The sequence below is a fragment of the Nelumbo lutea genome, chromosome 1 (assembly GCF_056320005.1).
Source record: "Nelumbo lutea isolate HS-2025 chromosome 1, American lotus-T2T, whole genome shotgun sequence".
Classification (NCBI taxonomy): Eukaryota; Viridiplantae; Streptophyta; class Magnoliopsida; order Proteales; family Nelumbonaceae; genus Nelumbo; species Nelumbo lutea.
In genome coordinates, this window is record NC_142684.1 from 3,161,155 (window position 1) to 3,188,909 (window position 27,755).

Genomic DNA, 27,755 nt, shown 5'->3' on the forward strand with positions numbered 1-27,755 from the left:
ACCATTCAGCCAGAGAACCGTCTAAGCAACCAGTTCTACTTTACCCAAAACCCGGTCCCTAAGAAAAAAAATCCCGTTGAAATGGTCAACGACCTGCTGACCTAGGCAATCAAACTGTCGACCCATTCGACTTGTTCAACTGTTTTGGCCGTCTTTATTTTTATTTTTTATTTTTCATTAGAACAGGCCATTCAAACCAGATGGTTGAACCATCAACACAAAAACCAATGGCCAGAAAGGTTGGTTCCAAGCTGATTTTTAAAACCTTATGAACCAAACTGACTATGAGAATATAGCATTCCAATTAAGGATTTCAATTCCGATTCCAATTCCAACCACGAACCAAACGGACCACATATCTGCAACTAGATGTTATTTCCGGCTGTATTAATTTTAAAACTTGTTGCCAATTTTTACCATGCCTTGAGTTTAGTCAACGATACCAACAATCACAACACAACTGTAGCACCGTGTTTATGTTTGGTGTTGATGACTTGATGGTGCCAATTCTTGTGGTTATTTTACCATACGAGAACAAGGTGGGCTTTCTAACCCATTGGTAGTCAAAACGAGGGTCAACCCGACCCATTACAATTTAACTCCATTATAATAGATTTTGTACTAACACCAAACTTTACAACATAAATAATGGGTGTCGCAAAATTTATCAAAATATTGGCACCATCCTTAGTACGGGGTGGTCATTGTCTAGTGTGTGTAGTAACTTCTGACTACAAGGCCTCTCCTTTAGACAAATGGCATATTTTTTTTTCAAAGAAAAGAGTATCACAAGAGTGGTTCTTTTCCACTCTCAAGTCTCAAATAAAATCTGATTTAAATAAAAAAATTAAAAAGAAAAAAACATTTCAAATGATGTATTTTCTATAGTGGGTTATTGTACACAAATAAAATCTGATTTAATCTCTTAAATTAATAGCAAATCCATAAATCAAGAAAATATCAAATAAAAACCTAACCTAAATTGATGGATGTCAAACAAAATTGAACAAAATACTGGCACCATAATTAGTATGGGGTGGTCATTCTGTAGTTACCTATGATAATAAAAATTTAAAATTTTATCTTTGATAATATAAATTTAATAAAAATGAAAGTTACCCTTTTTGAACAAATAATAATAAAACTTACAATAAAACCAGAGGCCTTTGCATATGATTAACTATATAATTGGTTCAGGTCAGAATCGCAACAAGAACCAGTCCCAACCCAATTACTAATTGGGACAAAACCTCAGAGCCAAAACCAACAAAACATGCCAAGCAGACCTGACCCATTGACAGCCCTAATCATTGGCTATGGGCAATTTGCTTGAAAATATGTGGATATTAAGATGTTATACCTCCCCCCCCCCACACCTTCCAGTCCGCCAGAATCCACAAGATGGCTAACTGGATGGTTATGGAGACAAGTGATTTTCAAGTCCTTGAAAATATTCCACATCTCACCTTCTTTAAACTTGTAAACGGATGTAAAATCCAGTCAAAGGATCACTTGGTTCAGTTAAAATGTCAAAATCCGATCAAAATGGAAAACAATCACTTCATGAGGTTTCATTTACAATATGGATTTTCCCAAGAATCAGCACTATACAGTTGAAAAACTACTATCTTCATTATCAGAACCTCCTTGTTTTGATCTGATAAATATTCTTCATTATAAACTGAACCTCCAGTTTATTTGTTTGTAAACTGAACATACCTGCATGAAACTGAATTCATCTATTTAGCCTAAAGGATTGTTTGAATGGTAAATCTCCACCACTAATGAACTCGATTAATTTGATGACCATTTTCCATCACCACTGAGAAAATATACAACTCGGCCTCTTATTCCTATTTCCACCACCTGAAAAATAGAAAAGCAATCAAAGGGAAGGGTAAATAAACTTGCATACATACAAGTTCCCTTTTTTCTTTTTGACAAGTACATACATACAAGTACCTTCTTATGTATGTATAGAATAAAGTTGAGATTGAAATGCCTCCAAGCTTCAATTCTTTGCAGGGTAACACAATTCTAAGAGAGGAATCAGGATATGCTTTGAATATGCTAGAGAAACTCATATGAATCCTAAACGCTAAATCTGTGTCTTACATGACTACAAATAAGGTATATAAACATAAGAAAACATACTCCGATAGTTGATGTTGCCTGAACCACCAGAACACTCAGGAATCATTGAAAAAATGATAAACCAAAACACACTTCAACAGTTTTTCTTGATGCTCTGCACCACCACCCCAACCAAGACCCTAGATGCCTGGGACTAACATTTAGTAATGGCCTTATTTTATTAATAAATTTGCTTTCTTGAATTTGCTGTCTTTTTTTGGGCGATTTAATTTGTCTAATTTTCTCTTTCCTAATGATGATGATGATGATGGTATGCTTGTTGATAAAATGAAGTTGGATAGCAAAAATATTAATTTTGCATTTTCTAATTTTCTTAATCAGTTTAACCTGATTGAAATTGATATGGTTAGGTGGTAATTTTACTTGGTCAAATGGTATGAAATTTCAATTTCTAATTTTTTTAATCAGTTTAACTTGTTTGAAAATGATATGGTTAGTGGTAATTTTACTTGGTCAAATGGTATGAAAGATTTTAACTTTGTATGTAAAAAAAATTAAATAGAGTTTCTGATTTTATGGAAATTTTGGAGATATTTCCAAACATGGTTGATTTTGCTTGTCCTAAATGGGGATTGGATCATAAGCTTGTTTTATTAAATTTAGATCCTAGGACAGTTTTTCACCAAAACCATTTAGTTCTTTTTTTTTTTTGTGGCCTGAGGAGTGTATTAAAATCTTTTTCTTTTTTTTAATTATTTTTATGGATGAGGAGCATACTAACATCATCAAACAAGGATGGAAGTTGAATATTAGTGGGTATGTGGAGTATAGAATTGAAGTTAAATTAGACTCTTATAAAATGCTTAAATTGGGGAATTACTCAGTTTGGGGATATTAGGAAAGTGGATAGGATTAACCAAATGATTGTTGAAGGTATTCATGGCAAAAGTGGAATGATCAACAGCAAGAACAATTCTGGAGACAAATCTAAGCAGCTATGGTTGCAACAAGGAAACATGAATACTAAGTATTTTACTTAATCTACATAGATCAGAAGGAAAAGGAATAATATTGTTTGGATAAATAATTTGGATGGTGATTAGATCGTGAACATAACAATGTTGACAATAATCATGTTAATTATTGACCTATTTAGTTCTGAAAGAAATGGTAGGTTTAATCCTATTTCTCATTTGTTTGAACCTGCAGTAATTGAGGACAAGAAATCAGTGTTGAATTCGATGGGTAGACTTAAAGCTCCAAGATCTGATATATTTTTAGTTTTTGTATATTTTGGGATGAAATGGGGGGGGTATTTTTGGAATGTCTAAAATTTTTAGAAATAAGAAAACTTTGGAGAGAATTAATTACACCTTCCTCCTGTATGCCAACAGGGATAAGGATGGACTTAAAACTTTGGAAGCGGGGAAGGAAGATGTTCTGGGAGATAGGACTCAAATGGGCTAGGATCCAAATTCCCTTCACAGATTAAGGTTTCCCTATTTATAGAAATGAGGAAACAAGGTTATGGGAATGGAGCATGAATTCCAGAATATTCATTAGTCTAGGTAATTTTGGAAAATGTGTCTTTGAGGGCCACAAGGTAGTTAGAGCACGATTAAGGGTCTTCTTAGAGAGCAACACGTGTCAGTATGATACTCAGATACAGCCACTCCTGGTTCCCCTGAGGCACCAATCATGCGTTTGGCACTCTGAGTAACATTTCATTGGGTATTAACCAATGTGTACAAACCCATTATTTTATAGAGAGAGGAATAAGATGTGGGAGGAATTGTTTGAAATAAGAGGTTTGTGATATGGTGCTCGACAGTTGGGAAGAGACTTTGATGTGATTAGGTTTTCTGATTAAACTAGTAACTCCCACGAATAGAATTCAACTAGCATGAGGAAGTTTAATGATGTTATAAATTCACATGAGTTGAAGGAACCTCTACCACAAGCTGGGTTTACATAGTCCAATTTTCAAGAAAGCCCATTGTGCTCAAAATTGGATAAATTCCTCTTTAATGTGGACTAGGAAAAACCTTGGGAGGCTATGGTTGTAAGAGCTTTTTTTTTTGATAAATTATTGTTGTAAGAGCATTACCTAGAGTGAAAGGTGAACTTAATGTCTAGGATTGAAGAATTGGATGAAATAGGGATCATTTTGGAAGAATAGAAGAAAGGTGAACTTAATGTCTAGGATTGAAGAACTGGAGGAAATAGGGATCAATTTGGATGAAATATGGATCAGGCGCTGGTAGAATAATTAGGGATGAGAAAGGAATTATCCTCTCATTCTACTCAGGTCCAATTGAATTGGGCAAGGTGATATATACTCAGATGAGAATTTTTTGGCAACAATTTATGGGGTGGAGAAAGCAAAAGAGTTGGGTATTAAAAGACTAATTATAGAAGGGGACTCGAGAACAATTGTGAGTTGGCTGAAGAATGGAGGAGTAACTTGGAATTTATGAGACGATTATAGAAGGTATCTAACGAAATGATGATTCAAGTCAATTGGATCAGAAGATCTACAAACCATTTTGAAGATGGGCTAGCTAAGCAAGGGGTTCAGAGACAGTCTATGTAGTGGGCTCATTTGTAGTTTTCTGGGTTAAATTTGTCCTCTTGAGTCTGTTATATCTAGTCACAACTTCTTGTTATACCTCTTTTATCTAATTTTAATGAAATCTTTTCCATGTTGCTGATAAAAATGATAGTATTATAAAATAAGTTGGTTACAATATTGTAGATATGTGGAGTAACAATGTTATTGCCTGCCTAACTTACATGATTACTACCTCGAGCTAGCTCAATATTTAGTTCAAACATGAAGTTAAATATTACTTTTTTGTGTAATAGATTATTTGGGAGATCAATTACAACCATTTACATTTTCTGAGTTTAAATTAATGTTTTAAAACATAGAGGCATGATGCGAGGCATTCCACTACTTAGAGGCGTGAGGCATAGTTCAGAACATAAGAGGCGTAAGCCTCCCAAACACAAGGAGGCGCCTCCTTAAGAGGAGGGGGATGAGGAGGAAGAAGGATCTCCTTATCTTTTCTTCCCTTCCCTTCCCTTTTCTTTATTTTTTTTCTTTCTTTCTTTTCCTTTCCTTTTTTTTCTTTTTTTTTTCTTTCTTTTTTCTTTTTTTCTATCTTTTTACATGAGGTGTGCATGAGGCGCATGAGGTAGACACCTCTAGCACGCCTCATGAAAAAAGTGTATGAGGTGTACGCCTCTTGCACATGAGACGTACGCCTCAGAGCTGTCAGTGCCTCTGGCATATGCCTTAGTGTCGTAGGGGTAGATCTGCAGCGGAAAAAACCCATGCGGCGTCCAAGCCAAAGCAGACCAAGACAAGCCTTATGTGTGCTTAGGGCTAGGAGTTGCTCGATAAGATGGCTCCACCAAGGTCAGTAGCACTAAATCATGACCTCAAGGCTCATGGCCGGGGCACTCTGCTGACTCTTACCGGTTCATGGGAGGTGCCACTTACGTGCTAAAGGGGGATGGGCATGATGAGAGGCGACTTGGCGCCGATGTGAAGGGACTCCTGTATGCCGATGATGTAGGCACCTAATGTACCACTGATGATAGGCAACCGCTGGGCCAGAACACACCCATGCGCTAGGGTAAACGGAATAGCTCATTTAGCTTAGGCAAGGGGTTGGCGTGGTGAAGGGTCATGCTTAGGCCAGGCCCGCATGCCAAGCCTCCCTTAAGTGTCAGTGGCGCAATGCCGGTCCATGCGCTATCCCAATGAGCATGTGTGCGCTCATGAGGAACCCTGGTAGCCATGCTAGCCATTAACCAGAGCCGCCCCGCAAGGGATGTTGGTCTAGGAGTGCCAAGGTTAGGCACCCAAGGAGGTCAACCACCCCTCCTCAAAGAGTACATTAAGCTTTTGGTGATCTGCCTGAAGATGACATCAATTCGCCCAAAAATCTTACAGGCAAAAATTATGGTAGTGTCCCTTAACGTAAGCCCGCCAAGCGTAGACAAGGCTAAGCCTGTGCCAGACCGTGACATCGGGGCATTTTTGGGGTGCCTCAACCGGAGGCACGCCTCCCACGCCTTTTAAAACTTATTTAAATTTTGCTTTAACTCATTCTATCATGAAGATTTGAATCTTAAGCCTTATAGGACAACTTCAGAAGGTACTCTTTTGCCTACAACCTTAGTTTCTTGGCTTTGTTTAATGATTTAGAACAAGCCTTATAGCAAAACTTCTTCTTCTTCTTCTTCTTCTTCTTAGCTTTGTTTAATGATTTAGAACAAGACAATAATGATTTAGAACAAGCCTTATAGGACAACTTCCAGCCCAACTTCAGTAATTTTTTGCTTCTTTTTCAAAAGCCCCTTCTTCTTCTTCTTCTTCTTCTGCTGACCCTGACTGTTCTCAGTCGATAGTTTTATCAAAAAAACAAGGGCCTATACTCCTCCCTGCCCCTAATCCCCTATAATTCTTCCTCTTCTTCTTCCGCCCCTATACTCTCCCCCATTCCTAGTTCCTGCACATATTTTTTTCAGCTAATAGTTAGTGTACATGCTTGCTAGTTATATAAAATTTATACACATTTGAATGATTAATAGCATTAATAGCTAGTGTGCATGCTTTCTAGTACACAAAACCAATGAAATTTATACTCATTTGAATGATTTATAGCGTTAATAGTTAGTCTGCATGCTTGTTAGCACACAAAACCAATAAAGTAACTTAGAAAAGCAATAGATAAAGTACAAACTCAAGAAAACTAACATTTTCAAATTCTGACGCCTAGGCGCCTAGCCTTGCCTTGGCGCCTTGAAAACTATGCATGTTATGTTTATGTGTGTTAATTTTGGATAATAGGTTTTTTAAAACATTTATTTTAAAATTTAAGTTCATATTTTTTACTAATATTATGTTTAATATTTTATCATTTTTGGCCTTTCTTTGAATTTTCTGACTTTTTTTTGTATTTTTGTGCCTTGCTTCAGAAAGGCGTGCACCTTGCCTTGCGCCTCGGGTACAAATTGGCCTCAGCGCCTTGCACCTCGAGTGCAAATTGGCCTCAGCGCCTTGCGCTTTTAAAACACTGGGGAAACCAGGAATTCTATGCAAAGTGGATCTTGAAAAAGCCAATGATCACATTAATTGTAGATGCCTAAACTACATTCTTGAGAAAATGAACTTCCAGCTAGAAATGGAGAAACTGGATGAAGATATGTTTTTCTTCACCAAAATTTTCTGTTTTAATTAATGGAAATTCATTTGGTTTCTTCAAAAGTTTAAGAGGCATTTGCTGAGGAGACCCCTTTGTCACCTCTTCTTTCCCTTTGTGTGATGGAAGTCCTGACCCAATTCATCAATCGGGCAGGACAGGCTGGTCTTTGGGAGGGCTTTGAAATTCAGCCAGGGGTGAAAGGGTCGATGTGCTCCACTTTGCTGATGACACTGTTTCATTGATGCTTCTTTTGCTCAATTAGAAACACTAGTGGGATTTTTTTCTGGGTTGTAAAGTAATCAAGCTCCCAACTACCTATCTTGGCCTGCCGTTGGGTGCAAAGTGTTCTTCTACAGCAATATGGGAGCCAGTGTTGGAAAGACTTGAGAGGAAACTCACTTCCTGGAAGGCAAATTACCTTTCAAAAGGGGAAGAGTTACCCTGATTAAAAGAACTCTTGCAAACCTGCCAACTTATTTTCTATCTCCCTTCCCCATCCCTAGCACAATAGCAAAGAGAATTGAAAAATTACAAGGAGGCTTTTCATGGAAAGGGTGGGAAGATGAAAAAAAGATACACATGATTGCATTGGATCAGATCTATACTCCACAGAATTCAGGTGGTTTGGGACTGAGAAGAATCAAAACATTGAATACAGCCTTATTCGGTAAGTGGATCGGGAGATTTGGCGTGAAAGAAAACAGCTGGTGGAGGAATCTCATTGCATCCTAATATGGTCTTCAACTGGGGGGATGGATAACTGCTATCAACTTGCCTTCATATGGATGCTCGATAAGGAAACCTATTTTGAAAACTCTTCCTAGTGTCCTAAAAGGGTGAGCTTCAAGTTAGGAGATGGGAGAAGAATCCGCTTCTGGAAGGACAAATGGCTTGATGATGTACCTGTGGAAGAGATTTCCTATGCTCTTCTCAGTGCCTGAGGATAAAGAGGCAATGGTTGCTGACTCTTTCGAGTTAGTCTGAGGTAAAGTGGTGTAAAGCCTAAATTCCGAAGAGGTTTCCAAGACTGAGGTGGATGAAGTTGTGAACTTGCTAAGTAGCTTAGATACATTTTCTTTTCAGCCCCATTCAGAAGACCAATGGATCTGGAATTGGACTACTGATGGAAAGAGGTTTCAACCTAGATGACCTTAGCTGTGGGATCTGTGGTCTTGAAGAGGAATCCATTGAACATCTCTATATTCATTGCAAGCTTGCCTGGACTATCTGGTCTCATTTCTTTGATGCTGTAGGTGTTTGTTGGATAATGCTAGGAACAGTGAAGGATCTGTTTCATAGCTGGTACCTTCCGGGCCTCTCAAATAAAGGCAAATACATTTGGAGAGCCATACCAGCAGCAGTAAAAAGTACTGTATGCTCTGAGAGGAATGACAGAGTTTTCAGAAAAGAGAAGAAAGAACCTGAGGTGTTAATCCAGTGTATTGTGGCCAGACTTGCTTCTTGGCTTTCTATCATCCCTGAGTTTTGTAATCAGAACTTGTTTGTGATGCTTAGCTCAGTTAGTTTGTGGGAGCTATGATCATATCCTTTGGGGGTGAACTGGCTTGTGGTTCCTCCCATTCTTGTATGATTATCTTTTTTCTCATAAATAGATTTTACCTTACCTCAATTCAAAAAAAAAAAAAAAAAGAGGGACTACCAAGTTAGCTGGGAGGTGGTTAGTACAGGTGAGAATTTCAGTGGCTTAGGGATATGAAACGTTCAAATGAGGAGTTTGGCATTATCGGGAAAGTGGCTGTTAAGTCTTCCAATAGGTAGAGACAAGATGTGGGTAAAGGTGATTTTGAGCATGCATGCATGAGTTAGAAACTAATGGAAGGGATGTGGGAGTATTGGCTAGGGCTACAAGAGCTTCACCTTGTAAATCCATACATGGCATTCTTCCATCCTACCTTTTATCAGGTATAACTTGTGCTCTAGCAATCTTGTTAAATTTTGGGAACAGATTTGGGTGGAGGACTTGGCATTGCAAGAACAATTTCCTTCCTTGTTTGCTATCTCAAATATTAAAGTTGAACCTATGTCCAATTTTGTGGTTCCTTCTAACTTGAGGACTAGCTTTGATTGGGATTTGGGTTTAAGGAGGGGAGTCAAACACTTTGTATTAAACAATGTATTGGACCTTCTACAAGTCTTGGAAGGGGTATTCTTGGATCAAGCGAAACTGGATAGTCATCTTTGGGCCTTGTCTTTCTCGAGCTCCTTTACTTGTGTTTTGTTTTTTAAGTCTGGTTCAACCCTCTGACATACTTAGGCAACCTTTTCCTGCCAAAGAAGTTTGGGGTGAACCTATATCGCCTAGGATTGTAGCTTTTTGTTGGGAAGCCTTCCTAGAAAGGTTCAACACTTTTTTTTTATGAACCTTCCTAGAAAGGTTCAACACCTGCCAACTACTTTAAAGAAAAATACCTATTTAGTGTTTATCTCCATACTAGTGTGTTCTATGTATGGCTAATGGTGAAACTTGCTATCATTTAATCATCTCCTAGCCCTTTGTTTTGTCTATTTGGGATTGATTTCTCTCTTTGTTTGGTTGTAGGTGGACTGGTCCGCCAGATAATACAAAGCTTGTTTGCTTCCTCTTCTGTCAGGTGGCCAAAGAGGAGGGGTGGATACTATGGAGATGCAGTAGAGTGATTGTCTACTGGACAATCTAGGAAGAAAGAAATCTAAAGATATTCTCTAAAAAAGAGAGAAGCAAGGAAGCTTTAATTGAAGTCATTACCATCAGAGTAGTGTAGTGTGTAAAATTTTTGGAGATTTTTCAAGGATATTTCTAATTTTCTACATATGCTTTGCTTAGAAATTGGAAGGAAGTGGCTCATTCAGCTCCATCTAAAGTTGCAATCAGGCCTCTTTGATCTCCTCCAGTTGAAGGGTTCATTAATCTGAACTTCGATGGGAGTAATGAAAGTAACCCGAGTCCTTCAGGTATTGGAGGTGTTTTTGGGGATGAAGGAAGGTTGTTGCATTCAGGGTCAAAAGGTACAGGTGACTCGCTTAGAGCTGAGATTATGGCTATACTAGGAGGAGTTAAAAGGAAAAAGGAGCTAGCATATTAGAAGATTGGTTGTTGAAGGAGATTCAAAATTGGTGATTAATTGGATACAAAAAGAGGAAACTGGTTTCTAGAATTATGTAAATGGAAAAAGGAGGTTTAGATGGCTGCCCCAAAATAATGGACGTGAGATCTCAACAGGTAAAGATAAGTGCTAACTCGTTTGATGCTGTACTTGCTAAACAAGGGGTGGAAATGAGAAACTTGTTTTGGGACTTATTGTAACTTGTAAGTTTGTGTAATTCTGATGGGAAGGGTTAAGAGAGATTATCCCTCCCCTCTTATCTTGTACCTTCCTATTTATTTAATCTTTTAACAAAATGATCCTGTTATTGGTCAAAAAAAGGATTCTAGGTAACAGTAGAGCTCTTGGCTATAGAAGTTGAAAAGGGAAAAAAATTCAATTCTAGGTTGATTCCCTAGATTTATATATTAAACAGCATCCACATAAACTGAATTTCATCTCAAAATAGTGGCAAATCATCATATCTAAAAGAAAATAACATTTTTTTTATCAATAACAGTAATTTTATTAAAAAAATACAGAAATTACAACCAGATTGGAGGGCTAAGACACCTTAATCCTCACTTACAGAACTGAAAACACCTACTACAATATAGCCCAAAAGAAATTAGATCTTCCCACCCCCTGTTTAGCCAAGGTGTCAGCCATGGAATTAGTGCTCCTCTTAGCCCATTGAACCCTTACAATCATATTCTGAGTTAGCTGCTTGATTTTCTTTCTTTCATTTGAGAACTTCCACAGGCTAGACTCCTCCTTCTGCAACCAACTAACAGTCAATTGAGAGTCTCCTTCCTCCAGCAGCTTACTAATATTCAACTGCATAGCTCTTTTTAATCCTTCTAGAACTGCCAGGATTTCAGCTTTCAGAGAATCCCCCCAGCCTATAGATTCTGAGAACAATAGCAATAATTCGACCCTCTTCATCCCTGAAAATACCACCTATGCCTGAAGGGCCTGGATTACCTTCACTGCTACCATCGAAGTTCAATTTGATGAAACCCAAATCTGGTGGAGTCCAAACAGGTCTAATAGCACCAGACATAGGAGCTGACCGAGCAACTTCCTTTCAATTTCTAATGATGTCTCCTACTGAATAGGCTTCAAAAAGCTTCAAAGACTTAACCCAGTGTGCCACCCTAACATAAACAATTTCTATGAGGGTTTCCTTGCTTTTTTCTCTGTCATGAAATAATCTTTGATTTCTTTCTTCCCAAACCATCCAACAAATAGCAGCTCTAGCACATCTCCACAAAATTTTACCTCTCTTCTTTAAGCCCCTCACTGGAGTGGAACTGAACAAGCTTTGCACGTTTGAAAGGGAGGGACACCTGCAACCAAATAAAGAAAAGAACCAACACCAAATCTTTGAAACAAAAGGTCAAGAAGCAAGCAAGTGATAACAGCTTTCACCATTCTTCTTACATAAGATGCACCAATGCGAAGATAAACACCAATTAGGCCTTTTCTTTTGAAGTATGTCACAAGTGTTACAATTTTCTAGGATTGCTTCCCAGCAAAAAGCACCTACCCTAGGAGGGATAGGGCTACCCCAAACTTCCCGGACTGGAAAAGAAGACCCAGGTACCAGACTAGGCTGTGTCAATGCTTTGAAAAAAGAGGAGCAAGAGAAGATACCCGAACGGATAAGAGACCTAACCCTAGAGTCCACACGGGAAGGTTCAAGAGCTACCTCATCCAAGATTTTAAGCAAATTCGAAATGGGTTCCAACTCAGAATCTCTGAGAGCCCTTCCAAGACCCAAGTTCCAACCAATAGCAGAATTAGATAGGGTAGCAAAGGTTTCTACTGGTTCATTTTTAAACCCAGACAGAGCATACAAGGAGGGGAACTGCTCTTTCAAAGGAAAATCACCCACCCAAGTGTGTTCCCAAAAATTTACCGACAAACTAGAACCAAGATCATACCTGATGAAGGGAAGAAAACACTAAAGGATGGCATGAATAGAATTCCAAGGAGAGGCTCTTGAAGCCCAAGATGATAATCCTGGATCCCAGCTAGTTGCCTCTTGCCCATGAATACTTAGGATTATTTTAGCCCACATATTCTCCTTTTCTTTGGACCATCTCCATAACCATTTCCCTAACAGAGCTTCATTCTTCTTCTTCAAGTTCCCCAGTCCCAGTCCCCCTTCACTTTTAGCTCTTGTAACTAGCTCCCACCTAACTCTATGGTCCCTTTTCTCCTCCCCGGGGTCCCATAAAAAGTCTCTCATTAGTTTTTCCAACTCCCTACAAACTCCTTCAACGATTCTGAACACCGACAAGTAATAGACTGGAAGGTTTGCCAATGTTGACTTAATCAGGGTTATCCTACCCCCCAAAGACAAGTAATTCTTCTTCCAAGAATCTAGCCTTTTAGTGAACTTGTCAATCATCGGATTCCAAAAACTCCTTTTTCTAGGATTATCGCCTAAAGGAAGCCCTAAATACTTCAGTGGCCAATGAGCTATCTCACAACCTATCACTCGGGCCCTTTCCTCCACCTCTCCTTCACTCATATTAATACCAATCACACAACTCTTATCAAGGTTTACTTTGAGGTTAGTCATTAGTTCAAACACTTTAATCACCATCCTTAGATTCCTCACCCCACTAATCTCCTTGCCATCACAAAAAAGAATTGTCATCTGCAAATTGTAGGTGAGTAACCGGAACCCTATCCCTCCCCACTCTCCAACCACTAATCAGATTTCTGGAGTTTGCCCTCTCAATAAGCCTCCCTAACACTTCAGCAAATAGGGTAAAGAGGAATGAGGAGAGAGGGTCCCCTGGTCTAATACCCCTGATAGTTGGAAAGTGATCCACCACTTTGTCGTTTATAAACACAAAATAATGGAAAGTTCTAATGCACCCTTTTATCCACTTGCACCACCTTTGCCCAAACCCAAAAGACTCTAAAACTTCCATCAACAGAGACCAATCAACCAGATCATGTCTTCTCCAAATCCAACTTACACACCAACCCTTTCTCCCCTCTACTTCTGCAATCCTCCACACTCTCATTTGCAATTAAGATTTGGTCCACAATTTGCCTACTCATCACAGAGGCACCTTGATTATGGGAGATAATTGAGGGGAGCACCACTCTAATTCTTCTGGATAACACCTTAGCAATGATCTTGTAGAGATGTTAACTAGATTGATGGGTATGAACTCTTTAGGGTGACAAGCCCCAACCTTCTTCGGAATTAAAGCAATAAAAGTAGAATTCAGGCCTGGATTTATCACATCTCTTCCAAAGAATTCCGAGAACACTACTTGAATATCAGCCTTAATTATCTCCCAGCAATCTTGATAGAAGGTCATCTAAAACCATTAGGGCCCGGGGCTTTAGATCTATCCATGGAGAAAATGGTATCCCTAATTTCTTCTAAGTCAAACTCTCTTTCCAGCCACAACCTCAACTCATCAGGGAGCTTAGGCCAATCTAAGAAAATAACATTTTAAATATATTAGTTTTGATACTCCAAACAGAACACTATAATATACTTGTTAATAAAAGAATTAGAAGACTAAGAAGTTATGAGAAACTAAGGAATGACATAATTTTGTATTGTAAAAGATTTAAGACAGAAACAAAAGGAGGAAATCACAGGCCAGAGCTCCAGTTCTATTTATTGTGAAAAGAGAGAGATAGAAAGTACAGCAAAAATAAAAGAAACAACTTCTTTTATCCTTCTTTTTTCTATCTTTTCAAAAGCCTTAGTTCTTTTATGTCACCAATAGAATTAGTGCAAGATGAGCAAAACAGAGGGGTGCATCTGGAGCCTTATGCAATAGGAGAATACTGCTTAGGCTAAAAGGAAATTTTAAAAATGGTTACAAGGCAAGATATTTTTGTATAGAACAAAGCGTTGGGCAATAAAGAAATGACATGTCCAAAAAATGAATATAGGTGAAGCTTATTCAAAGGACCATAACTGAGATTATTCTAATAGGTGAAAAAATGAGGGAAAGTAGACTAAGTTGGTATAGGAATGTGCAGAGACCATCTACAGCAGCAGTATTTAGAAGTGATCTTATTACAAAGTTGGATGGATGACAAGGGCTCAGGGTAAACCAAAAAGGACATGGGTTGAAGTAGCAACTAATGATTTAAGAGCCTGTGGTTTAACAATGAATATGGCACTGAATAAAACAAAATTGAAGAATAAGATTCATATAACCAACCTCATATGATTAGGACAAGGTTTAGATGATAATAAGGAGGACACTAAAATGAAGAACCTCTTATGTCAAAAGGCATCTGATATTCCTGACATGATTAGAGGGACTTACATTAAGTAATACTGCAACATGGCTTTACAGATACATCACACATCTCAGCATGCCATGCAGGCTAGTTGATTAAGTTATTTACATAGTAAACTGTTATGATATGCTTTCTCCTTTTGATGTTAAAAAACCTTATTGCAACTATATGAGATTGGCTAGACCTATTTCACCATTCCACTCTATCAGGATATCCATTGTTAAAGCATAACCATCCAAGTTTGCATCATCAACTTTCTATTTCTATTACAGATACTGGTATGTTAATCCTCATCACATGATAATTTTAATAACAGGCTGAGCATTAAAACAGAAATACTATACTTTTACTGGAGATAATAGGCATGCACAAAATTACCTTTGGCGAAAAGGTTTGCCCCCTAATGCACATATCCCCATCCAATTCAAGATTTCATCCTGCTCCAATTGTTAAAGATATTTCACCTGTGTAGTTTGGTCTTAATGTACTTCACTAACTCAAATAGGGAAAAGATCAAGTACATTGGCATAGGGGGCTCAACCAGCATTTGACTCCTTAACCACACGGTTATCTAAAGTTGCCCTTCGTGCTGCTCTTCTTTTAGTCTGGATCTGGTGCACAGCTTCTGCAACAATGACATGGAACTTGGGAGCCAGCTTAGTTGATGAAGAAATATTAAGACCTGCCTTCTTAAGTGCCCGTGTAACATGTTTCTGAGCTTTTTGGAAGTGGACCATACATAGAGAAGGAACAGTAGATCTCAGTATTGGCTTCCCACAAAGAATAGGTCCAGTCTGTGCACTGTTAAGACAAATGCATTTAATTAACCAAGTAATCAAGAATCAGAAAAAACAAATCAACTTAATAGATACTGACCCAACATGTGCAACAGTCTGACCTCAGGAAAATTAATCTAATCACTCCTAACCGAGGATCAAACTCCTAAGTCTCATATGCCAAAAAATTGCAATAATCATTTGACCTAGCTGTCAATGGCTTTATTGGCTTTAATACAATGTATTCCCCATTGTATATTGGTTGTACATGGGTCTTTTTACCTTTTTCTTGATGAACCAATACTTAACCTCTCCTTAAAGAAAAAATGCTTTATTGGTTTTTAATGATTTTTTAGGCTAAAACCCTCATTGCCCACAATATCAATCATTTAAATGATTACTATCATCTGTTCCCCATGATAGTGAGAATAAATGTTATCCTAACAGCGGATATTTCAAATTGTTGCTCCCAACAGGAGAAAGAGGAAGCGTTACCATAACTGATTTGCAAAAAAAGGTGTACTGTACACAACTGAATCCAGATACTACCATTTTCTTAAATTAAAGAATCTAAGATATGCAACTTTTTAATGAATTCTGGGTTGGGCACAATCCATCAATGCACATGAATCCAGACAAGGACTCGGCCGTTGGGCTCCCAACTTCCTACTCAGTTAATGATGTTATAGAACTCTAGTTCAAGCATGTAGCAGCCACTACTTGTACCATGGTAGAGAAACCCAGAGAGTTGACTCAGGAATGTCTTGAGCAAACCCACCATATGACCAAATCCTTCAAGATTTCTGGACATGGATGATTTCTATTAGATCTCCGAGAATAATGGAATGAGAAATCACAGAATATGAATAATTATTACTACATAATTCTAATAATTTGGCTACTATGACTACAAAATATGAACTCACAATATTAATGAACAACCTACCCTAAAATAAAGATTTCTTGTAATAGAGAGATCTAAAACATGAAATCCTAGATTCCTCCTAGCACCTCCATCTTAGACATTGATGATGCAAGTATGCAACTGACTAGGTGTTAAGAGAGAGAACAAATTAGCTGAACTTGATAGCTATTTGTTGGGCTGTGGGACCAATCATAATGCCGAACACCAGCCATAAAGTGCATATGACCTGTTTTCATTCAAAAAATGATCGAACAGTGAAAGGAAGAAGCAAAGAAGAGAAAAGGAAGAGAGAAGAAGAGAGGAAAGTTCTTTGGGTGCCAAAAACCTGGGCTGGCAGTGCCCGAATCTTTATTTATACTATGATGTAAAAAATTTAAGAACTGTAATTACAGAATTGATCCAGTGGCCCATACTATTAAAAGGACATAAAAACCTTAAGAGAGGAACAATCTAACAGCACTTTTACTCTAATAACAGGCTGACAACACTCCCCCTCAAGTTGGGCTGTATATGTCAATCATGCCCAACTTCTCACACAATTCATTGTACTGCAAAAGAAATCCTTTTGTGAGAACACCACCCAGTTTCTCTTTAGAGTTAACATAGGAAACACAGATTTCACCCTTGACAAGCTTCTCTCTTATGAAATGCTTATCTACCTCAATGTGCTTTGTCCTATCGCGAAGGGCAGGATTAGATGTAATGTTTATGGCTGCTCTGTTATCACAATAAAGAGGCATGGGACTGTCAACATTAAACCCAAGCTCTCGTACCAGATTCTTCAACCAAAGCACCTCAAACACCCTATGTGCCATAGCTCTACACTCAACTTCAACACTTGACCTTGCAACCACACTTTGCTATTTACTTCTCCATGTCACCAAAATTCCTCCCACAAAAGTACAATACCCACTTATGGATTTTATGCCATCCACAGCACCAGTCCAATAGGCATCTGTATAAACTTCCACCTTTAAATGGTTGTGTTTGCTGTTCCAAGATACTTCTTTAAATACCTAAGGATCCTCTTAGCAACCTCCAAGTGTGGGACCTTAGTTGCATGCATGAACTGGCTTAAAACCCCAACAACATAAGCAATGTCAAGGTGTGTCATAGACAAATGAAGTAATCTTCCCACTAATCTTTGTAACTGTTTCACATCCTTTAGAGGCTCACCATCACAATCACCCACACCCAGTTTATGATTAACATCTATAGGGGCATCAATTGGCTTTGCACCTAGTTTGCCTGAGTCTTGTAAAAGATCCAAGATGCATTTACTCTGAGAAATGAAGATACCCATTTGTGAGTGGGCAACCATAATCCTAAGAAAATACTTTAGGGGTCCTAGATCTTTCGCTTCAAATTGGGAAGCTAAGAACTCCTTCAACTTTTGTAACTCAAAGCCCCAATTCCCTATAATGATGATGTCATCCACATATACTATCAACACTACAATTTACCCCTAACATCTCTTAACAAAAGAGAGTGTGATCAGACTAGCATTGTTTGAGACCTACTTGTTGAATTGTCGTATGAAACCTATCAAACCATGCTCTAGGAGATTGTTTAAGCCATAGAAAGACTTTCTCAACTTGCACACCTTATTTTCACTTCCTTAAGCACAAAAACTCAGTTTTTGAACCATGTGCACCTCATTTCTCAAATCACCATTCAGGAAGGCATTTTTTTACATCAAGTTGGTGCAACACTCAATCAAAATTTTAGCCAATGATAGAAGCTCAAATTGAATTCATCTTTGCCACTAGAGCAAATGTCTCGTCATAATCAGCACCATAGACCTGAGTATACCCTTATACCAGCCTTGTTTTGTACCTTTCTAATGTTCCATCTACCTTGTGTTTCACTGTGAACACCCATTTACACCCCCCCAATGGGTCTTTCCCTTTTGGAAGATCCACCAAGTCTCAAGTATGATTCTAATGAAAGGCATTAATTTCCACCAATAGCATCATTCCATTCAGGGCAAGTCAAAGCCTTTGTCACACTTTTGAGTATAGGAATACAATCAACGATAGATAAGAAGGCACTATATGAGGGAGAAATATGATCGTAGGACATAATGGGTAATGGGGTGTTTGGTAGTGCATGACCTGACCCCTTTTCTTTGGGCAATAAGAATGTCAAGATCATCCACAACTGAAATGAGAGTAGGGGAATCAATAAGAACAAAGGTATATGGCTCAGTTGGACTTACCTCCCAATAGTCTGGCAGTGTTGGTCGTTCGGTATCCAGCAGCTCCACATCTTGAGAACACTATTGATTTCTAAAACTCTTACGCAGGAAGACACGAAAAAGACTAGGATCCAAAATAGAAGGAAGATAGACCTGATGAACATGCTTTTCTTCCTCCATACTACTCTCAAACTCTCCCCCTAAGGAGAAACAGGGTAGAATGGTTTAAACTCAAAAAAGAAAACATCCATAGAGACAAAGTACTTACAAGCAATGGGATCAAAGCACCGATAACCCTTTTGAGAATAGGGGTACCCAAAGAATAAATGGAATGGACCGAGGGTCCAAATCCACCTTACTACAGGAAAGAGACAAATCATGAACAAAGGCACGACAACCAAGCACTCTCATAAGAATGGAAAATAAAGGGGATTGAGGGAACAATAACTAATGAGGGGTATACAATTGATGACATAAGCAACAGTAAATATAGCATCTATCCAAAACCATTTAGGTACATTCATATGTAACATCATCTCTCATGCTACTTCAAGAAGGTGGTTGTTCTTCTTTCTGCAACATTGTTTTGTTCTGGTGTTTTTATGCATTAACTCTAATGAAGTGATTCTTGGGAAGCAAAAAATTCATTTAGATCACCATGGAAATATTATTTTGCATTATCTAATTGAAACATCTGGATCTCAACATGAAACTACGTGAACACCATCCATTGGAAGTCCCTTATAATTTTTAGAACATCATCTCTAGTACAATGTTTTAAAAGCGCAACAAGCAAAAAGAGTGCAAGGGCCAATTTGTGCCTAAGGTGCTAAGCACAAGGTGAGGCGCGCGCCTTTTTAAGAAAGGTGCAAAATTACAAAAAAAGAAGCTAAAAATAAAAAAAATCAGAAAATTCCAAAAAATATTAAACATAACGTTAATAGAAATATAAACTTAAATTTTAAAATAAATTATTTAAAAAACCTATTATCTAAAATTAAAATACATAAACATAACATGTAAAGTGTATTCAAATGAAATTTTAAAAATAAAAGCAAGCATATGAAGCATTTTAAAGCATGTAAAACTCACAATCTCTTTTTTCCTTAATTGCACTGCTTCAAGTAGTTAATGTGATGTAAAACATATTGCATTCTTGATTCTATGAGTCGCCTTTGTAGCACACCCCTCGAGGCAAGTCCGAACAAGTCTATGTTAGGGTCAGAAATTCTTATTTGTCACATAAAAAATAATGATTTTTCAACTTTCATTGCCTTTTAAGAAGATATTTTATTGCAATGAATGAATAAACAACAGGAGCCCCCGACCCAGCCGTTAGAATCAAAAAAAGCAAAAAGCGCAAAATTTTAAAAAGGCGCACGCCTGGGCTGAGGCGCGAGGCGCACTAAGCACGTGCCTTTTGAAAGATGTGCGCCTAGGACCTGGGCGAGGCGCATACCCCAAAATGTGCCTCACCTGTGCACCTAGGCATGCCTTTTAAATCACTACTCTAGTATGCATGGGAAATACCCATATATAGCGGGACAAGTCATCAATCAATGTGATACAATATTTATAACCACCCTATAATGTTATGGTGGTAGGTCACAAATCCCCAAACATTATAATACACAATATGAAAAGGAAAATTCGATCTTTTATTGCTTGAGTGAAACGTTGTTCTATATTGTTTGCTTAACTGACACGTTTGACACTAGAAATCTAACACTAAACATGACTTAAAAGAAAAAGGAAACAAAGACTTCAATATTTAAAACCAATTATGCCATAAAAGTACTTGACTCTTATTTGTTGACTCAACTAACTATGTGGCTCTGAAGTTGACACCGAGAAACCAGCCTTGTTGTCAAGAGTGTAGAAACCATCTACTAAGCTTCCTCTACCAATCGTACTCTCAGAAGTTAGATCCAAAAAAACACATAAACCAGGAAAAAGGGTTACAGTTACACTACAATTTAAGGAGTTTGTGATACTACTAACGGAAGTAAATTAGCAAGGAGTTTAGGTACATGCACTACATTATTAAGGTTAAAGCCATGGGGAAGGAACATTAAACCCTGGCCTGCAATGGAGGAGAATGATCCATCTGCAAGCCCTTTACTCTTTCTAGACAAATGGTTATAAGACTAGAAAAAATTAGGCTTACCAATGGTGTGGTCGAAGGCCCCTGAGTCAATGATCTATGGAGAATCAAGGGCAATAGAGACACAAAAGGCAGAGGCAACATCACCTGATGCAAAACACAAATGAAATACGAGTACCAATAGTTGTGTTGTCCATTTGATGAAAAGCCTTACCATAAGATTCTAGATGATCGTGAATGGAATTAATGATATCCTCCTTGGGGTCAAAACAAGTGAAATAATTTTTAGTACCAGTAAACACACTACCACACTGAGTATATCTTTTTTTTGATAAATACCACACTGAGTATATTGAGTTGCCACATTAGCTATACTATACTTCTTTTGGCCCTTGTCTTGGTTTTTTTTTTGCCCACTTTGGCTTCCCTATAAGATCCCAACAAGTCTCACATGTATATCTAGAGTGTTGGCAGTGGGTACGCCATAACTTGTCCTTATCATCATTCTTCTTAAACTCACTCTTCTATATCACGTTACTACTGCCTTTTACAGCCAAAGCCATCTATTGCTCCCCCTTAGTGATAACCATCACACTTCATCTACTTTCCTTGAACTGGATCAAGGCATACACCTCTTGGATTGAAAGCAATTCACTACTACCTAAATCTGAACACTAAAGGGTTCATACACAGGATTTAGCCCTAACAAGAAGGCAAAGACCCACTACTGAGAGACTAGCTTCTTATAAGCCTTGGCATCATCATCATGCTTCCACTCTATACTCTGATAATAATCTAACTACTTCCATACTGAGGTGAGAGCAGCATAGTATGTTGACAAACTACAATCACCTTGTTTACAAGTCGTGGATTTAGCTTGTAACTAATAAATCTTTGCATAATGTCTTTGCTCAAAATATGTTGTTCTAGCTTGTTCCCAAAATTCACCAGCAGTTCCTACCCAAATAAAGTTCTTCCTTACATCCGGTTCCAAGGCTACAAGAAGCCAAGACATCACCAAACTAATCTCTTGGTCCCACCTATCATGTTTAGCAGTCCCATTCTTAGGCTCCTCTATCTTCCCACTGATATAACCTGTTTTCCCTCTTAAAGTTACATAGAGTTTCACACCCTTAGACCAGTCCAGATAATTTAGACCATTCAAGGGAGTAATTGGCATAGGAAACATAATATTATTAGCCCCTACACTGGTTGTTCCCTATGATATGGTGCCCCCAAAAGAAGTAGAATCCTCAGAAGCCGATAAGGATACCACATTCTCAACACCCACAACCTTAAAGAAGGCAGAGACACTGATTTAACTGTCCAGAAATCAATACGGAGTGCTGAAAATTACCAACTACAGCTCCACAACACTAGGGTTCCAGGTTTCACAAGGTTTCAGTCCACATACAATCCACCTACACCATGCAGAAGTGAAAAATAATCTGGATACACCTACAGCAGCAGTTACAGGACCCCTGCACATAGGCATGCAGAAAACATATCAACCATGTCACCTTTACTGCATCAGGTTGTTACTACCTATTCTCCATGGTGTTATGAAGGGAGAACACAAAAGAATAGGAAGAGACACATATCTGATCAACCAATTAGGGTTCTCTACTCCACAGTCCAAAAAATAATAGAGTTCTGGAAACATAATATTATTAGCCCCTACACTGGTTGTTCCCTATGATATGGTGCCCCCAAAAGAAGTAGAATCCTCAGAAGCCGATAAGGATACCACATTCTCAACCTTAGACAAGGTGACCCACTCTACCCGTTTATTTTCACCTTAATTGTAGATGTTTTCAGTAAATTAATCTCTAAGGCAGATAGGGAAGAGGAAGTGAGCAGTTGGAGGAAAGGAAGGAACAATGTTCGGGTAACCCATCTACAGTTTGTTGATGATATCATAATATTTTGTGAAGGGGGTGACAGGCAAAAAGTGAGGAACCTTAGAGCATTGTTACAACAGTTTGAGAAGGCCTCCAATTTGAAGATAAACATGGATAAGAGTTGTGTGGTAGGAGTCAATATGAATGAGGAGATTATTCAGTCTGTGCCAGATTGTCTAGGTTGTCCTATCTCTTCATGGCCCTTGTAGTACCTAGGTCTCCCTCTAGGGGCTAACCCAAAAGAGAGTAGTTTTTGTAACCCAGTTTTGGAAAAATTTGAGAAAAGATTTATTCATCAAAAAAATTTGAGAAAAGATTAGCTGCTTGGAAAAGAAACTATATCTCCATAGGGGGTAGAGTGACTTTATTGAGAGCCACCCTAGCGAACCTACCAAACTATTTCTTATCTGTTTTTAGGATTCCTAATAGGGAGGCTAAGAAGTTGGAGAGATTAATGAGAATTTTTCTTTGGGAGCCAGAGGAGGAAAAGAAAGATCATTTAATTAATTGGGAAATAGAACATAGGAGCAAAGAGGAAGGTGGACTGGGGTTAGGAAGGTTAACTTCAAGAATAAAGCCCTCTTAGGAAAATGATTGTGGAGATGGCCTAGAGAAAGAGAGAGGTTGTGGCATGAAGTGATAGCGAGTATACATGGCAGACTGGAAAATGGATGGGATGCGGGTGTATCACGGAAAGCAAATTGGCATCTCCTTGGAAAGCAATCCAGAGTATCCTCCCTCAATTTCTCAACCTTGTCAAGTATGATGTCAACTCTAGTAACTCTATTTTATTATGGGAAGACACTTGGGTGGGTTCTGATGCTCTAAAGGGCCAATTTCCGTCCCTTTATTCTATTTCCCTTTACAAGGAAAAAGCTATCTCTCATATTCTCCCTTCTCCTTTTTCACCCTCGTCCTTAAGTTGGGACTTTGGCTTTTGGAGAGGGTTAAGGGATGATGAACTTAATAGTGTTTCAGATCTGTTGTCTCTGCTTGGCAATGTCTTCTTGGACCCTCTTAGTGTGGATGTGAGATTATGGTCCCCTCATCCAAAAGGTTACTTCTCTTGTGCTTCTTTTTTTAAAGCTCTTTGCTCTTCCTTGAGTCAATGGGTTTTCCAACTAAGGAGATTTGGTCTAAACCAGTTCCACCCAAAATTGTTATTTTCTGCTGGGAGGTGTTTTATAGAAAGATTAATACCTTGGATTGCTTGTAGAGGAAAAATCCTTTCATGTGTTTATCCCCTAACTGGTGTTTACTTTGCAGGGCTAGTGGTGAGGATTGCTCCCATCTACTTGTATCTTGTTCCTTTTCTAAAGCTATTTAGAATTGGATTTTTTCTTTGTTTGGGTGTAGGTGGAATCTGTTCACAGACTTAAGCCAACTGTTCGATCCTTCCTTTTTTGTGTGGCCTACAAAAAAAGGAAAATTGATGTGGAGATGTATTAGAGCAGCCGCATTGTGGATAATTTGGGAAGAAAGGAATGCAAGGATATTCAAGGAAAATGAAAGAAGCATTCAGGCTGTTGAGGATTGTATCTTAACTAGGGCCATCCACTAGTTGAGAACTTTGGACTTCTTTCATACCTTTTCCTTTGATGATATTTGGAGAAACTGGTTAGCGGTGGCTAACAACCATACAAGGAAGGATAGGGAATCTATAGTGTGGACCCCTCTGCCTGAAGGATGGGTAAAGCTGAACTTTGATGGCAGCATCCAAGGAAACCCAGGCCCATCAGGGATAGGAGGGGTGGCAACATATTAGCCTTGTTTTCAGGCCCCGTGGGAATAGGAGACTCTAATAGAGCTGAGATTTTAGTGGCGGTACAAGGTATTCAGATTGCAGAACAATTAGGAGTTCAGCACTTGGTAGTTGAAGGAGAGAATCAAATTGTTGTGGGATGGTTGAAAGACCCAGATTCAGCACCTTAGCGGATGGGTTAGCTAAGCAGGGGGCTCCAAGGGAGCAGTTATTTTGGGCTGCTTTGTAATTTTATTTATGGTTAATTCTGTTTTACTTTGATGTAATAGTTTTCTGAAGAGGTAACAGCTCGTGCCTCTTCGGTGTTTCCTGTACTGTTTTTTCTGAATTAATAAATTTCTTCATTCATCAAAAAAATGTTATGCCAACAATAAGTTATATTAATATAGGGAGAAAGTTGAAGCAATTTCTACTAGGATGAAGGAACTCAAACAGTTTGAATCCTAAAGAAATAGAAAATAATAGAACACACAAATCTAATCGATATATACACTATATTCTAAAACGCAATTGTCCATGTCAGAGTCCTAATATTGCTTCCCATCCCCTTTAGAATTTTGTGGTTTTTTTTTTATTTTAAAACTTAAAAATTAAACATGGGACTATTTAAGATCACCCACAACCACTTCAGTTAAGAAACTGAATATAAATGGGCATCTTTTTAACACCAACCCCTGTATCACAAAGTTCTTTTTCTAGTATATATTAAAACAAAGCCCTCACGCCAGAGAGCTTCTCCTTACAACAAGTGGCATTTTATTTTTTTCAAGAAAGAACATGTAAGAAGTGGATTACTCCCACTCTCAAGTTGAAGCTTTCTTAGATGCTCTTTCTTGAAACAAAAGTCTACCCACTCTCAAGTTGAAGCTTTCTTAGATGCTCTTTCTTGAAACAAAAGTCTACCCACTCTCAAAGCGTTAACTTCTTGGTACGTGTGTCTACCTATCAGAAAATTACCCACTTCAAAAGATGTGGGGCTTATTATTCTAGATTAAATAAGTTGCCGATTGCAAATTAAACCTAATTTAATAAGGAAATGAAATTAAATATATCATATAAATTCTAAATCTCAAACACAAAATGATATATACGTGTAGTTGTCCAGTATTTAGTACGGGGTCATTCTCTAGTAATCAACCAAAACCCAAGAGAAAATAAGAAAAGCAAAGCCAATGTATCAAAAGACCAAATAAAACAATAAACCCTTAATTGACTAATAAAGGAAGATCCCAACGTAAGAAATTGATAAAAAAAAATAAGCAGAAAAAAATAGGGAAAAGGAGAAAATGAACCTCTTGATGACATAGGTACAAGCTTTATAGAGCTTCTGCTTGCTATCCGAGAGAATATGTGGTTGGCAATAGTTCGTCAGTGCCATCGCCTTTGCCTTACATCCTGGAAAAGCACACCGGTTGTTCCTTCCATCAATATTGTTCTCCCCAGGCCCTAATCCCAACCCTGCCCTGTTATTCTCCCCGCTTCCTTTTACACCATTTATTCCCATTCCTCCATTATCATTTTCGTCCTCCTCCTTAAAAGGACTCTTTCCATACTTCCAATAGTACTCCCTGTACTTAACCTTCAATTCCTCCATTAACGCCCAATAATGGTCCTTGTAGCACTTGGCAAGTTGCTTCACTCGACGAGAACGACGTCGAATCACTTCTTGACGAGTCAGGAAGTTGGAGTTACAGAGAAAAGCATCTGCGTCGCTATCGTCGGCGAGAGGACGCTTCTCCATATCAGAATCTCTAAATGCGAGAGTATTAGGGTTAGGGTTTCTCTCCTCGGTATCGCTGCTCGTAGTGGGTTGCCCAAAACTGTCGAGCTGTTGATAACGAGTGAGGTGAGAAACTTTGTTCTGATCTTTTACGGTTATGGCGGTGGAAGAAGGTTGTGGGCGATGATGGTGTTTGTTTGCAGAACCCATGGGATTGAAGAACAATGATTGGGTAAATTAGAAATACTCTACGGCTTCGGCTTTTCCAAATAATAAGGGTTTAATATTCAACAGCTTTTTGCAAGGTGCCAACCGGGGTTAATACCCCTTATTTAAAATGAGCCCCTATATAGTTATTAAAGGGTAAAACCCTTTGTGACAATTGATTACTTTACCCTCTCCTTCACAATTTGTACACATGAGACCCCACGTCACATATAAAATTTTTTCAAAACCCAATATTACCCTTATCTCCTAAGGCCTAAACTCCACTCTCTCCATTTTCAGACCTCCGCCTCTGTCTCTGGTTTTTTTCCCTTTTTTATGGAGACGGAAGCCCGAGTCGATGAGCATGCGCATGAGAATGAAAAGAGCGGTTTTAAGTCCGGCACAGAGACCAAAGACAGGGCGGTGGCTGTTGAGCAGCTACAGTACAAGTCTGCACTATTCATCTCTTTAATCTTTCAACGAGAACAGGGGAGCAACTACAGTACAAGTCCGAGCATTGGAGAACAAAGAGTCTCCGATCTCTTCTCTCTCTCAAATCCACAGCTCAAACTACCAACTACATGAAACCGGAAGTTGCAAGTTGAACAACAATTCCTGATCAGGTACACAACGGCGGAGGAAGTTCCAACAGAGTGGAAGTTACAGGTCAATTATACAGCAGGGGCATGAAACCAATTTTCAGCCGGAAGTTGCAGTAGCACCGTCTTTGCTTTATCTCATTCCACCTCTTCACCTTTGCCGATAACTGCCTGCCAACTGGTTTTGGCTGTGCCGGTTCCATCGGCCAGAGAAGAAGGAGAAGGAAAAAAAAAAAAAAAAAAAAAGAGAGAAAGTGTGAGAGAAGAAGAGAGATCAAAGGTTAAATTTTCGTCGTTGCTTCTGGTTTGAGCGACGATGAAAGCTACTGTAACTCATTACAGCAGCGCTCCTTTATTTTCGTTTGAAGGGGGGTCATTGCAGCGGCGGATCTGAACACGGCATATTATTGCCTTCTCGCTCTCTCTTTCAATACCGACCTCTCTCCCTCTCTCTCTCTCTCTTTCTTCCCCTCTCTCCCTCATCTTCCCGATCTTTTTTCCCACCCCTTCACTCATTTATTTTTGCATTTTGGATCATTGTTCACCATCGTCTTCAAACTCCCGAACTCGAGCTAGACGTCACAGTGGCGGCAAATGGAAGATTCTCCAGCAGGCAGAACAAATTAACTTCCTCTCACAAAACTCTGTTATATCCCCGGTCGTCATTGCCACAACTGAAAATGATCGAAATCTCTCCCCTGCTCCTCTATCATCCCGTGTTGGCATTAATTCTCCGTATCAGGCTACATCAGGTAAGTTTACTCTCGTTATTAGCTTGGCGTTTATCAGATCCACACCCATGGTTCATAGCATTCAGCTCGCGCAAAGGCCTCCCTTTGCTTTATTCGCCATCAAATCCGTATGGATCAAGGGGTTTT

General features: G+C 38.7%; 1 protein-coding gene across 5 annotated transcripts; it reads right to left on the reverse strand.

Moving 5' to 3' along the window:
* Positions 1 to 1,451: 1,451 nt before the first annotated feature.
* On the reverse strand, positions 1,452 to 27,128 carry LOC148873226 (INO80 complex subunit D-like protein). 5 transcript variants are annotated; one of them, XM_088966092.1, is made up of 4 exons: positions 25,644 to 27,104; positions 15,208 to 15,487; positions 15,065 to 15,123; positions 1,452 to 1,866 (listed from the first exon to the last, which is right to left on the reverse strand). In XM_088966092.1, the coding sequence occupies exons 1-2, from the start codon at positions 26,279 to 26,281 to the stop codon at positions 15,223 to 15,225; spliced, it is 903 nt and encodes a 300-aa protein (XP_088822218.1). In that variant the 5' UTR covers positions 26,282 to 27,104; the 3' UTR covers positions 1,452 to 1,866; positions 15,065 to 15,123; positions 15,208 to 15,222. The 5 variants fall into 5 exon arrangements, with proteins under 5 accessions (XP_088822218.1, XP_088822215.1, XP_088822217.1 ...); XM_088966093.1 differs by lacking the exon at positions 1,452 to 1,866 and adding an exon at positions 11,631 to 11,742 and having other exon boundaries at positions 25,644 to 26,393; XM_088966089.1 differs by having other exon boundaries at positions 15,065 to 15,487; positions 25,644 to 27,128.
* Positions 27,129 to 27,755: the final 627 nt, after the last annotated feature.

Excerpts from the sequence above, each read along its gene's own strand:
- LOC148873226 (XM_088966089.1), bottom strand. The coding sequence starts at position 26,281 with ATGGGTTCTGCAAACAAACACCATCATCGCCCACAACCTTCTTCCACC. Across the intron at positions 15,488-25,643 it reads TGTACCTATGTCATCAAGAG|TGCACAGACTGGACCTATTC; the intron begins GTTCATTTTCTC and ends TTGTCTTAACAG.